At 40.3% G+C, this 15,351-nt stretch overlaps 1 protein-coding gene across 6 annotated transcripts in view; it reads right to left on the reverse strand.

Moving 5' to 3' along the window:
* The window catches only part of MAPK8IP3 (mitogen-activated protein kinase 8 interacting protein 3), a 729,083-nt gene that overhangs the window by 364,361 nt on the left and 349,371 nt on the right, over positions 1 to 15,351 (reverse strand). For 3 of the 6 annotated variants that reach the window (XM_069210571.1, XM_069210572.1, XM_069210569.1), the window contains exons 6-7: positions 8,669 to 8,906; positions 5,577 to 5,679 (exon numbers count right to left, since the gene is read on the reverse strand). In XM_069210571.1, coding sequence (XP_069066672.1) covers positions 5,577 to 5,679; positions 8,669 to 8,906 — 341 coding nt within the window. Of the gene's footprint in view, positions 1 to 5,576; positions 5,683 to 8,668; positions 8,907 to 15,351 lie in introns of all 6 variants that reach the window. The other 3 variants (XM_069210567.1, XM_069210566.1, XM_069210568.1) reach the window with 1 other exon arrangement.

Genomic DNA, 15,351 nt, shown 5'->3' on the forward strand with positions numbered 1-15,351 from the left:
AAATATAGTTAAGCACAGTATTTAGCTGTAGAACTCTGGGGCAGATGTGGTATGGTAATAAATCATGTTAGTTTTACTCCCTTCTAAATCCTCAACTATGTTTAAGACCTTGTGTGTGTGTCTGTGTGTGTGCGTGTTTGTGTGTGTGTGTCTGTGTGTGTATTTATTTATGTTACCTACTAGCGGTCACCTGGTGTAGAGGTGGGTGCGTGTACAGGGGAGGCTGAAGGGCCTGGCCAACCTCCACTGCTCATGGCCTTCAGCTTAGCGTGGCATGGAGTTGGGATCATACAAGGGATGGGCTGCAGGGCCTGGCCACAGACCAGGCCCTGTGGTCAAGCCTTGCTGCGCACTGCCCTAGGCAGTGCACCGTGGTAACTACAATAACGTATAGAAATTAAAATTACTTAATGTTAAAAGAACATGGAAATTCACTGAAAAAACAAAGCTTACAGGGACGTTATAGTTAGGAAATAAAATATTTTTTTTTTTTAGAAATTCACTTAAAAAAAACAAAGGTTATAGGGAAGTTATAGTTAGGTTCATATTTTTCTCACACAAAACCATAGAAATTCAGCAGTTATAGTTATCTCTATAATCATGCCCTAAAGTAACTATAACAACTCGAGGTCTCGTCATACACTGCTAATTAACCCAGATATTATATCACTCATGACATTGTTTATAAGATCATTAATAATATCAATGTAACATTTGCAGTAACATTATTGACGAGATAACTGTGCACGACAGGGTGTGAGTTATAGTTACCTTATGGCACAAGTTATAGTTACTTGAGATAACCATAACTACAACTGTTGAATTTCTATGGTTTTGTGCAAGTAAAATGTGGACCTAACTATAATGTCCCTGACACCTTTGTTTTTTTTTTAGGTGAATATATATATATATCTATATATATCTATATATATATCTATATATATCTATATATATATATATATATATATATATATATATATAGTCTCCACTAGGTAGTTAGAGTTGGGACCTAGCTTCCAAAGAAAAAGCGTTTTTTTACTTGCCTTTATCTTTGGCGGCAGACGATAACTCTTCATGAACTTTTCCCAAAAAAATACGACACTCACTTCAACTGCTCTTTGGAAAGTTTTAGGGTGATTTGTCAAGTGGGGGCCGAGATAAAGCGGTATCCAAAAAGCATTTTCTACACATAATTTCTATTGGTATTTTGACAAGGAATAGAGGCTGAACTGCTGGATGGAATTACACCAAATTCGGAAGAAAGCTAGCTCTTGGTCCAGAAAGAGCCCTTTTTGTTATTTGGTGTAAATCTATACAGTACTTTTTGAAATATTAAAGATAAAACAAATGTAAATATATATAGGGATGCAAAGGCTCCGCCCCCTATCTCGTGCTGAGATCTGATTGGCTGCCAACACTTCAACATGGAAGTGTTGGCAGCCATCTTGGGACTGAGTCCCAGAAAAAAGATATAAAACAAGAAAAGGGGCCAGGGTAGGGACAACCTGACTCCTTAGCTCTGGTGCTGGCAAAAAGTACTTTTTTTAAAAATGTTTAAAGCAAATGTGCTATGGGGTCACAAATCCATAGTACAATTTTTTTTTAAAAAGTGCAGTCTCCAGCGATTGGTTTAAGAAAGCACCTGAGGGGCCAGGTTCCGGGAGCATGTTAAAAAACAAAGTAGAGAGGTGCACTGGGCTCTGCTCCTGGGCTTGTTTATGCCTCACCGCCTGCCTATTGCTTACATGAATTTTATGTGGGGTGCCCCTCACCACAGGGACCACCAATGCCCCAGGGCAAAATTGGTTAATTATATAATGGGGTGTCCACCTCCCCAGGGTTGAAAAAAAACATAATGAAGGGGGTCCGTCGTGGACTTTCCGCCCTGGTGACCACCACCTCCCCGAGGCTAACTTTAACAATAGGGGGGAGCCATGAAGTCCCCCTCGTGAAGCCAATAATGGCCCTGGGGACCGCCACCTCCAAGGGCCGGCTCCTGCCATGTCCAGGAGTGCACACCCCCAGGACACAGCTGTTTGCTCTAAACTGGTGGGAACTTTGACAGCTCCGGCCAAGTCAGAGCAAACACTCCGGTTCCAGCAGACGAGAGCTGTCAAACAGCTTTCACTTGCCAGAAGCAGAGGTTTCCTCTGTTTCCCTTCCTGCAGAGATGTGGGCAGGGAAACAGAGGAAGCAATTGCTCCCACAGTCAGAAAGCTGCATGTTTAGCAGTTCCATGTCTGTGTTTGCAATGCCATTTCCCACTGGAGGCAGCAAGATGGTTGGGACCACAGGCATTTTTGGGGGAGGGAGGCCCCCCTCAAAAAATTATAAGGCCAGGCCCCGGGGGATGGGGTCCCTGTGGCCGAGATCGGCCCGGGAGGGGGGCAGCATATCCTCCCCACCTTGGAATTTGTCGTGGGCTCCAGAGAATGGGGTCCTGGGGCCGAAATCAGCTGAGAGAGGGGGGCACGTGGCACCGCTTCCCCACACTGCTATTTATCCAACAAGGTAGCACTTACTAACTAGTAGAAAGGGCACCAGTTGGGTTGACATTTTGGGCAAACTGTGGACTCTTGTTGGATAAAGGAGCAGGTCAGCTTCTGTTCTCGTTCATTTCACTGAAATTAAACCTCAACAGGAAGCGCTTACAAATATAAAAGTAGCAGGTGCCCCAGTTGAAACTTCACTTCTGGAAAGGACAAATGCTCCCAACTTCCGGGCTTGGCGAACACAAAACAAGTGTATTTATTTCACAATTCTTTACTGAAAAACTATCTGAAATCCTTTGTGGAGGTAAATGCATTTTAAATGTATTGGTGCATAATCAGACACTATCACACCCACTCACACACCCACTTAGATCCTCTCACACCCATTCTCACACTCTCCCAGCCGCTCTCACACCTACACACACCCTCTAATACCTTTTCTCACACCCAGAGAGACAGGCCCTGCGCCAAACTCTCACTGCGCATGGCCAAATGAAAAGTGGAAGTAATATTCCTTTCACCTTTGGGTGGTGTTACGACTCAAGGGTGTAAAAGTAGCATCTCAGTTTATTGGTGAGTGAGAGTCCACCCAAGGCAGGTAAGGCTAAAAGACACAAAAGCCAGAGGATAACACCCACACAATGGTCCAGTAGAAACCCAAAAAGGACAACAGAGCACCTAAATCAAATAACTCAGTAAAAGGCCTATGGTGCCCATTAAGAAGTGATGAAACGCACAACCTATGGAAGCCATGGGCAGAACAGTTTAGGTTTATGCGATCCGCCCAGACATGATGTAATTGCAACTCAAAACATCAATGGACAGCCTTAGTAGAGGCACTTTGAAGTCCACCGATGAGTGGTGAAGGTGGCCCCAAAACAATCTAAAGACAAATCTCAACAGAAGGTATGAACGGGTCCACTTAGAAGTGGTGATGGAATAACCCATAGAACTTGACAAACTACAGTTGAGGGCCTCTTAGGCCTACTGACAAGCAGTCGCTGTGCAACACAAGGACATCTACTGGGGCATCTATGACACAATGAAAAGTGCAATCCACTAGTGTGGGTGAGATTCTGGACCACATGCGGATCAAATGCATTTAATATGCAAATGGAGGGGAAAGGGAGACGTCCAAGGGAAGTATTTGAGAGGGCAAAAAAGTGGGTGTTGTTGCCCAGCCCCTTCCAGTTCATAACTGACCCAAACAGAACAGATGCCACAGAAAGACACTGCTAAACCTCTTTGGCTATGCTTGGTCTATGGGTCTAAATATAGGATGAAATAGGTGCCATACCGATGGGAGGTGTCTAGCACTGGTCTAGTCACATGATCCAAATGGACAATGGGCAACTGTGTCGTCCTGGAAAACCTGCCTCCAGGAAGGAAGGCAAGCAATGGCACCAAGGGAAGAATGGAAAACCCAAAGCCAGTAAGAAAAAAATGTGGGAAAGCAACAGACAAATGAGCTGGCTCAAGAGAAATAAAACTAACACATACAACAGTGGCTTCTACCTGCTCTAGTTTATATTTAATCAAGAGTATGTACATATTGTTTCAAAGTTTATAAGGAAAGGATAAATAAATCAAGCATTTCAGTAAAATGGCCTAACCAAGTGGTTTACTATTTGCGCATTCCTTGCATTGTGTGCTCAGGCTTGATGCACTGATGAATGAATGTAAGTCAATGGACATTTCTAACCTACGTCAATCCAAGACTTGAGAGAGAGGTTTAACTGGGTAGAGGGGTTATGCTAATGGCATTATCTTGTGACATCAGTCACCAATGGGCAGCTACTACACATGGACTTCCATATAATTGAGTTTCAACATGAGAAAACTGAAAGCTAAAAAATATGGTGTATTGCCTTTCCAGAAGGGGAGGTGGTATTTGTAATATCTTTATCTAGATGGGGAGCAAGTTCCAAAGTCCACAGTCTTTGACTGTGTGTTGGAACGAAAGCTGTGTCATGGTGATGAGTCTCAAATTACTGTTGTATCTATAGTGCTTTGTAACTGAGAAAAAATAAATTATTTTCCACGTTTTTGAATTTTAGAACTGTGAAAGACTTGTCCACCTTACGCAAGTATAAGATATTAATAGCAGTATCTGTGCTTGGTTGTCAATTTTTAGAGAAGTGACCTAGCTGAAAAGAAAGCAAATATTCAATCACAATGAAATAGATCACAATCAATGAACAAACAAAGAAGCAAAATATCAAAAACTCACAGAAAATAATTGTTCAAGAGAATATCACAGAAAATGACAAGGCAATAACGGTGAACTTTCAAGGTATGATTGGTTGCTATAGACTAACAACAGTTTTAATGATGTCTGAGGTGACATATAAGAGATCAAAGATCTCTTGAAAGATAATTACTTTGCTCTCCTCTGGTCGACATAACTCTCCTGCCCTCTATTTCAGATTGGCTCTGCCTTCCATTATGCCCTATGTGGGTCAACTCATCATCTTTGGCATCCTCAATGGGAGAGTTAGAGCCTCAATCCACTCCAATGGAGATTACTTATATTTGTGTTCTACTCAGGATGAAGTACCACAGCTGAAATGACCCTATCATTGCACACCACTCTGCAAGGGAGACACATAATTTTTTCAATGTGCCCAATTAATAAAGGATCACCATTTCATGGATATTTCTTATTGATTAGTAACCCTCTACAGGCTGCCCTTCTGTTGCTAACATCCTCTGCAGCACCCACAATACCGGCAATCACTTTTGAATTTCCAGGAGGGTTGCTGTTGTGAATCCAAATGTATTTCTTTTGAGGCTGGCACACATTCTACTGCCCATCTCCCCCTTTCCATTTAAAGATACTGGCTTACTAGTGGGACTCAGTAACCTTTATTCTACAATGTAACCTATGGCAAAACCATTTCAATGTTCAATGCAACCTCCGAAAACGGCATTATTTTCACAGAAAGTACTTAGAATCCCTCAAGAGAAAGCCCAGTGCAATAACCAATAAACTACATCTGACCACCATACACTTGCCAGCGGAAAGGGTGAGTGTCAATGCTTGACACACCTCTATTAATGCAGACCATGGGTTAAAGCACATACCTGTTTCCAGTGCGGTCTAGCCGGGGGTCTTGGCACATGTCAAGTTCGGGGGTGGAGTCAATAATATCTTGAACGTCAGACCACTCATCACTGCTGCCCATCCCTGCTGGAAGACATTTAGTTGAGACATGCTTAAGAGAAACATCATGCCAACACACTTTCTTTGGTGAGAAGAGAAGGGCCAATAACCAGTACTTACGGAATCACATTGTCTATCTCTTACTACATGGGGCTATGCAGAGTTACTACCTCATGAACAATTGGCTTCAGGTAACTTAAAGCCTGCTGTCTAAAGCAAAACATCAGTTTTAGATCTCTTTGTGGATAAACAGAAATAAAATAATATTTAAGATTAACTTTATGATCCATTATTTGTTAGTTTAGAGTTGACCGAAATCCAAGCAGTAAAACAGTCAAAATCATCTCCAGAATGATCACACTATTTTCATAAGACTGTTCCTAGATTAACAAGGGAGGACACTGGGGGAGAAAAAAAACATAGTGCTGAAACCACTCTCCAGGCAGGCCATATTTGCATCAGATTTTTTGTCATAGATCAGTAGTACACACGGAAACAAAACAGGCTCCAAATGTAAATAATGCCATTTAAGGACTTCTGAACAGATAAACTAGAATCAGATGGGTGAATACACTTCTTAACTCAACTATTGAAGAGATGAGCATGTGGATGTTGAATTCTTCATCTGAAAAGGATTTGGATCAGAATGCAAGCATTCTTTTTCAGAAGTGTTTTGAAATTATGTTGAAGCCTCAAATCTTCTGAGACGGCTGTGTGGTTTCTGACTCCCACTTCAAGCAGAAAATGTTCTGCAAATAATTTTAAGGACTAGAATCAGTAGTTTGCACTGTTCCCTGTGTTTTAGGAGACAGCCAGGCAACCTGGTGTAAGAAGGGAAGTTTAGTGTGTGCCTGAGGACATTAATGACTGTGCACAAAGCAAAGCTGAAAGGAATGTCCAAGGGAGGAAATGTAATCTGGCTGTAGCATAGTAGGAAACTGTTACAATCGTCAACTTTGGAAGGGAGAGAAAGATCTCCAGATGTATTTTGGAACTGAAGAGCAAATTGAGATCTTCAAATTGGACTGATGGCATCAGTATGGGAGGAAAATGTGACATGTTAAGGAGCTTAGGGAAATACAGAATTTTGGTTTTGGGCGATTTTAGGGGGGTCGCTCAGTGGCAGATTTAATTTACAAAGGCAAGACTGGAGTGTAGAGAATAAGTACGGGTAAGAGAAAATGATTTGGATATCATTTACAAAAAGGTAGTAGAACAAGCACAATTAAGGTACAATATCAACTAGGGAGGCAGTGCAAAGGAGAGAAAAGGAAAGAGTCCCGATGTCAGCCTTATGGCCAACAGCAAGATCAAGTAGAGATGTCAGAGACATGAAAAAGGAGTACAAAGACTCAATGATCCTTTGGAAAGGCAGGGCAAGAGCAACTTAATGCTGCACTAGTGATACCGAAGGGTTTTTAGTATAATTTAGTACGGGTGTCTCCAACCTTTTCTGTAACAGGAGCTACTTATGTTCAATAAATAATATGCTGAGCTACTGATATTCTTAGTGTTGTATGGACAACATTAGGTTAGAGGCCACCCTATGCAAGACAGCCAGCAGTTATTACCTCAGTGCATCAGGTAGGCATGCCAGTAGTAATGCAAGAAAGGTTTTATCAACTTGGAATGTAGATATATTTTGGAAATTCAACCATTTTTCTCTAAACCTCATCTCATGAGCTCTGAAAATGTGCAAATTTTCATCTTGAATGTTCACTTTTCAATTTTGGCAATTCATCCAAGCAATAGCCTTTTAATTTAGTGGGCTGGGCTGCACATGGGGGAGCTACTTGCAGGTAGATGAAGAGCTACCAGTAGCTCACGAGTTACTCGTTGGAGATCTCTGATTTAGTATCATGAGGATGCTAACAGTGTCAAAGAGCACCAAGAGGTTTAGTAGCATAAGGATACACTACAGTGGTCCAAGTGAGAACGCTTAAAACAGGAATGAGGGTGTTTCTTTGTGTGGAATGAAGTGCTTGAAAGCTAAACTCAGTAGGGTTAAGCAGGTTTTGATCAGGGCAATGCATGGTGAGAAGGTGGAACATGAGACATTCAAGTGTGTAGATAAGAGTAGCTGAGAGGCGGGACAATTAGTGGGGGGAGGCACTGTCACTAGCTCGCTTTTATTTGAAAGATTCTGTGTAAATGACATTAAGCCGAGAGTGGCTAAATTTGGGAGATCAGGCAGGAAAGTTACATGATGATTTGAAGAATATGTCAGAGGGCCACGGGATTCATAGTGAACCCTCTAGAACATGAAGTCAACTGCTTATTCACTTTGAGGATTGCTGAGTCTTCCGCCCAAGTGAAGGGAATGGTATTGAATGAACAGTCCATCTGCTGGGAGCACAATGGAGTCAAGAACCTATCCAATGAAAAGGCAAAGGGGCTCAATAGCCTTATCACTGTTCAATAAACACAGACAATAGAATGGAGGCACACAGGATCAATGACCTATCAATAGAGACAAATGTATGTCTCAGGAATTAACCCTTAACAACATTACAATAGAAAATATAGTTAGAAAATATGATATGTCAGAGACTGATGGTCTGGATGGTACTTGCAGTCTCCCTTTTCAACACACTGATACATACATTGCCTGTTTCTAGTCATTGAGTCAATTGACTGAAAAGGTTGGTCTGCAATAAATGTAAATACCAAGATGGAGAATAAAAAAACATTTTACACTTCATGGGTATACCAGCAGGCATCAGACAGAAATAGCTTCCGCATCTGAGTAGGGCTAATAACATAATGAGCATCAGAACAAATACATGTTGTGATGATTTCCTGACCCTCCTCTTACCACCCCACCATACACAATTTGCTTAGGAATGAAATAACTATTCTCTGAAACAAAATAGACGATGGCAATTGTAACAATGTCTTCAGGAGCCAACACTACCTCCCTCCTCTCCTTCGTGTGTTGTTTCCTTAGTTGGCACAGGCGGCTGTTCCTTTCGACAGGTGCGTGGCCACCTCCCGCAGTCAAACGCTTTCTCACCTATGCTGACGTTTCTCATCTCCTGCGTGACCTGGACCTCCATATTTCGACTGTGGCGCTTTTCTCTCGCCCGCTTGTTGTTTTTTGTGGTCATGTTATAGTCCAGCATTGGCTGCAAACTTTCATTCAGTGGTGTGACAGCTGCAGAAGGAACAGAAGAAGTCGGCGTGTTGGACTTGGTCCCAGTGGTACTTGGTGTGGCTGGTGCTGAAGACTGGCCTGATTCCGACATCTCATCCTGTTAGTTATGAAGAAAAAAATATGAGCAAGGAAAACAAGCAATGAGCCAGAAATATGTATTGTTTACTGGAGGCACCCAAATTGCTGTGTACTGCAAGCTTACATGAACCTGGTGTATTCATATAAAAATCCATTGCCTCACTTTAGAAAGTGGATTTTATTTTGGTAGGTAGACTGAATGTGATCTTGCTTATCATTAAAAACTTAATTGCCTAATTGCCTGGAACGCTGGAAGCAAGGGCCCTCTGCAGGCAAGCACAGATCACCCATTGTGTATTGCCACCTCTATTGAAGGTTGGATAATGACTGCTTACCAGGTTGTAGGGTGAGTGAAGGTTGGCAGCAGCTAAGATTCTACAGAAAGTTGCAAGTCATTTTACCTGTACCCCTGGGAAAGATGTCTACCTAACCTACCTGTGTAAAAGCCGATCAGGGACCTAAAATTGGGTGTCTTAATTTCCCTTGCCTGTATGTGGTGAGTTGTGATATGTGCAACTGTCAAAGCACATGTTGTGTTTGTGTTCTGGATGCTGTATTCCCCGTGGGCAAAACCACTGTAGCACAAGATGGAAATACCACTCCATACTTGCTTGTGGACATGCTTTCCCCATATGATTGCTTCTTCTAGTGCCCTTGAGCCGGTCTGGGTGGATTTAAATAATACATATTTAGTCCAGCTTTGCATGACCTTTGCTGGAAGACAAACACTTCCCAAAAATATCTTTATGCTTTGGAGCACTGCTTACAGAACTGCCTAGTAAAACAACTATCTCTGCTTGGGATCTCTGGCTTGTTACTCCTCGAATGCACATTCTGTGGCCAACTAATTTTCTCACTATTTGTCCTCAGAGGAAACTCTACTAAAATCAAAAAGGCCTGATGGGCAAAGTCTATGGTATTTCCCTAACCCTCCTTTGTGAAGAAGCCATATAAGATGTGCAGAGTGACCACAGGCAAGAGATATGGTTTTAAATATATCAAACATTTCAATATACCCTGATTGCACTTCACTGAACAAATGGTTTCAGGTTTAAGCAAGGCAATAGTTTCTTGTTCATCACACTTTGGTGACATTAAGGTATTTTTGACCCTAACTTTATCTGCTTATACTACACCATCACTATTATAAAATAGAGCTGGACGATCTAGCTTTTGAAAGCCAGTCAACACATATCTGAAACAGGGTATTGTTGAAACATGATCAAGTTCCAAACAATCCTTAATGACCATCCTATTAAATTCTAGCTCTGGTTTTAGTCATACTGGCAACCACAACAGCAATGGTTTCACCTGATAACCATCTGAGATATAATCTTAGCCCAGTTCCTGGGGAATAATGAACGTTGCCATACATTTGGGGAGCGAGAGTAAAAGACCATGAAACATATTCTCTTTGATCTGTAGGTCAGAATATTAACATGCTCCCATATCGCTACTAGAAATGGCTATAGAAACACACTTTACCTTAACATTATCCATCATAGCTGCCATGCCTTTGCAGCCCCAGTCTTGTAGCAAAATCAAAGACTAAGGTGCTTCTAGAAAAATCATTTCTACAACTAACTAAAGTACAAGTCAAATAGGATACCCAGATACAGGAAGGTGTTCACCGAGGTGATAACACTACCCTTAACCCAATGTGTTTGCTTTTAGTAGATCTAGATCCTATTACCATATTGTGTGACTTGCTAATGTTAGTACCAGGCAGACCATGTAATTAGTAAAATTATATGAGAGCAGTTGCAATCCCTGTGCTGTTCTAGAGACCAAGGCAGCATCATCTGCCACAGAGCAGCACACGTCAACTAACTCTAGTGGGCATATCACATCGCTCCACCTACCAAGGGCTGCTCCAATTTGTTAACATACAATGTAAACAAGAAGGAGGACAGGATGCTGCCCTGTCTGACCCCCTCTTTCAGAGAAAACGCTTGCTACATTCACTTCTCTCCTCATATCTTACGGAAGCTGATAAATTGGTGTGTAGGTCCCTCATGAAGAAAACAATGTTGTTTGCATTTCCAACATGGGGGACATGTTACAGTACCTGTCACAGTATTCGTCAATAACCACTCAGGGACCAGAGAAAAGCTTTCCCAATCACTGATTGTTGTGGGCCATGAACTCAAAATGGAAATGAGTAAAGGCACTCTTTAACTGAGTATGGCTTTTAGTTCACTGATAATTTAGTTTATTGTTAACGGTTTTCTTATGCAGGTTTCAACCATAAATATGCATTCTTGCAATATGTCCCACTACCAGTAAAATGATCTTGAAGCCCTTTGTAGACATGTTTAATCTATCAAACATTTGCAATCTTTTGCAGATATCTATTTTGTATAGAAAATTATGACATAGAAAAGTCTGTACAGCCTGTCTACCTATCCTACCAAATATTGTAGTATCTCATTAGGAAGGACGAGCTAAACCTAATTGCATTCTATTGTGTAGAAGATGATAATGATGAAGAATTACTGTTTTAGCAAAATTTTCTTCTTGGGCCTGGAGTCCTTTATAGATTCACCAACTTAAGATGTGTACTTTTACTGTACTACAATACCAAAATAAATAATATTTTTTATAAAAGGTGTGACAGACCTTTGTAACATGCTCCAGTAAAATAAACAATTCAGCTATAGATAACTAACTTCAAAATACAGATCTCTAACACTGGATCAGTACTCAGCTTCTGTGGTCCAATTTGCATCATGAGTACTCCAAGATCTAGTAAGGAGGAGATGTAGAATTTAGGAAAGAAAAGCTAAGGAGAAATTATCTGATTGTCATGAAATCATAAATTAATTTCACTATAACAGACAATGAGTTCTAGCAGCAACTTGATCTCTAAGAAAGATAGTAAATGAGATAAAGCACAAACAAAATCCTTTCCTAGACCTGCTAGGTACAACTATTAATGCTGCTTTCTAAGATGAACAGCAAAGGTCACTTTGATGAAAGGACTAAAAAATTATTGCATTTAGTTACCAGAGACTGCTCCCATTTTAGATGTACATACCTCACAGAAGGGAGTAAGGAAAGAGGATCTTATATTTGTTTGATACCAGGCTTTGTCGCTATATATCTGTCAAAATGTCATAACTCTCTAAAGAGTGTGAAAGACAAGACTGCACCAATGTCGAAGGTGAATTTCCAAATTAGGTTGCTGTATTTATAAATTAATGTCAAAGTGTAAAAGATGCCAACAAGGAACACTTTATGAGCATCTTGTGTTCCCATGTCTCTGGAGTAACCAGGGTCAAGCTTAGTTGCTGCTCTAAAATTAACAACACTGAGTACTCTGGTGGATGGAAAAGGTAAAAATGAGATGAGTAGGCTATAACATCCAAGTTTGAGGCTGATAATGGATTATTCTCTTACACTAATCTGTATTATCTTTCATTTTTAAAGAAGACACACATTATTGAGAAAACCAACTGTCCACCAATCTCAAATTGGAGTGTATACTCGTTATGTCTTCACTAATACCAATACCTTATTTGCGACCCATTGCTTTACAGAGATTTTCATCTATCGTTCATTTGCGTCAAGGAAACTCAGTATAGTACTGAGAGTATTAGAAATGTGACAGGTATATCAGTGAGTCATTTGCTGTAAAGCCCTCAGAGCAAGTAGTGGATGACTAAAATAAAAAAAAAATAATGACAGGAAATTAAAGATATTCACATTAAAAAGAAAAAAATATTGTAAGAAAACTGTAAAAGTCACAAAACTTTAAAAGAATAGACAACTTAAAAAAGTTAAGCTGACCTAATGGCAAAAGGCTTGTGTCTAGACAATGTCCTGTGACTGGAAAAAAAGGTAAAATGGTTGAAGCCTTTATATATTGTCCAAAGTAGACAAGGCAGAGCAAATGGGTCACGCCTTAAGATACAGAAAGGATAAGGATATTTTCAAAAAGTACTTTGAGATTACATTAGCCCCTTGACAGAATCATATTATGTGAACTCAACATGGGGAGCTTCCACCCCACTTTTCAGTTAAGAACACACATTTACACTTATCCTCGCAAAGATTAAACGTAGGCATGTTTTCTGGGTGGAAAACTACCAGCAAAATATTGTGATGTGAGTGTTTGTTGGTGTTAACCTATTTGCACAGGTGTTCCTCACAAGAAAAAGCAGCTGCCTATCCGTGAGATTTCCTTTGATGCACTATTATACCTTTGTGGCGTAATATTAAATGTGGGTAAATCATGTCACCAATGAAAATTCGGGTTTTGTGAATACAAAACCTGACCTTACATTCATTAATGGGGCTCTTTCTATACATAAGTTAGACTGAAGACAGTAAATAGTTTTAAAAAACATAATAGAAAGTTTAAGCAATCTATTTAATTATATTGAAGCCTGCTCCTGATATCAATTATTTGGTACCTGTTAATTAATTTCAAAAGAAAATGCATCTTTTTACACTGCCTCCTTGTCCTCCACCTTCATGCTTTTTGACATCCCTTCACCTTACTCCATTAAACAACTACTGACCATATACTTCAGCAGTGAAATGAATAGACATCACAACAGGTTTTACACTAGCTAATCTCATGATATGCCCACAGCTTAAATCAGACCCCTCTTTCCTTTTCCTACAGCTGTGGATATGGATTCAACCCCATAGCTGATTACCAGAATGTAATGAAATTTAACTCTGCCCTCATTTACTTGATGGATTACTGTGAAGTAGAATAAAGTTGCATTAAAATGAATCAAGCACCAAATGAAAAATTACGGTATCAAGGCAGAGTCCTTGATATCCTCTACTCAGTCCTGCAAAGGGTATTAATATGGAATCAATAAGCACTTTATATTTCATTTCTCAACTTTGCTTTCAGGGAGAAGAACAGTATGACTGGTGCTAGGGGAAGGGATATATTATACTTCTAAAATAATCAGTGATCCATTGGTTACATTTGAAAACTATCACTCTTGTTTGTCAATACTGCAAAATCTCACCTGCTGAGATGTACCTTAGCTTCTGATGGATCATCAACTTCCTGCTTGTTAAGGACCTCCTCACTGTTGTTTTCACAGAGAGGTGGCCCTTTGTATCAGAATGAAAAACAGAACTTTATGCAAGACTGAAAACAAGGACTTCTCTCTGTAAGAGTGTGGACACAGGAAAGTTAGTGTCATATCTGACACCTAATGCAAATGGGCAACAGCCAAAACAAATTATGGCACCGCTAGCGTAGCTTTGACAGTATGAGACCAATGTATTAATATCTTCAGGAAACCATGTCTTCCAGTCATTGTGGGCAACCTGAATTTGCACAGGGTCGATAGACATTCTAACAAAACAGTATCCACCAAACACACACATTTCAGTTCCATGTAACACAAAGACAAGGAACACAGACAGAAAGTGTGATGTAAGGATGAAGGCATGGGACAAAGGGATGGCAGAGTAATAATCCTTTGCAGCCAAACACATTTGGAGAAACAGAAAAGGCTTGGTCTCAGGTACCTCTACTTAGATGTGCCAGAGCGAAGAGTATTAATACTTAGCAAGCCTGCATCAGTGTCAAAGTTTGAAACCCCACAAAAGAGGAGCTGAATAAATGTGTTCATCTGAAGTATAGTTGAGCTGGCATTCCACTTTGAAACAACACCTTTCTTTAGACTTTGACCAACAAGGAAAACATGGTTGTGTGAATGCAGGGAGCAACATATCTATCTTAAAATCGTGGACACCCTTTTCAATCTTCACTTCTTATAGAGAAGAAGCTTTAATCTGGGGAAGAGTACTCAAACAATGCCATCAAAATCTTGCAATTATTTGTTTTTACTGCATACTCATGACATGATTTATATAACTCACTACTCTGATATTAGTTATTTTTAAAGACTATCAGGCCCTACACAACACCTGGCCCCAAGAGCAAATAGAAAAAGTAAACTGACCATGACACTTCGACGGGCGATAGGAAAATCCTGCTACATATTTCCAAGGACTATAGTTTAACAATTTGATTATGGTTATTGAACAAATGTCTACCAAGAAACAGATAGCTAAAAGCTAAAAGTACACATCACACTAATGGGATGTTTTAAGTAATAATCCCTTACACATGAAAAGCCATTATGCACCCACCAGAACAAAATCACAGCATAGCCAACAATCCTCATTAGTTAGACCTGAATCAGTATTATTAGTGCAAATTGTAGGCACAGGTAATGAAAGTATGAGGTATTAAAAGCCTCAGTTTGCACTCCGAAGAAAGATACCATTACCCAACCATGTGAACATTGGATATTATCAATATGTAGGATATCCTGGTTGGTTCTTTACTGGTTACCATCAAAGCCTCCTATAAGACATTAACACCATAGCTTGTAATGCAAAAATAGTGACTTGAATGGTTCTACAGCCTGCACCAGTGTTGTAGGGTGGAGTCTTCCTCAATATGCAAGCAGAAGAGCAGACTT

Source organism: Pleurodeles waltl, chromosome 10, assembly GCF_031143425.1.
Source record: "Pleurodeles waltl isolate 20211129_DDA chromosome 10, aPleWal1.hap1.20221129, whole genome shotgun sequence".
Taxonomy (NCBI): domain Eukaryota; kingdom Metazoa; phylum Chordata; class Amphibia; order Caudata; family Salamandridae; genus Pleurodeles; species Pleurodeles waltl.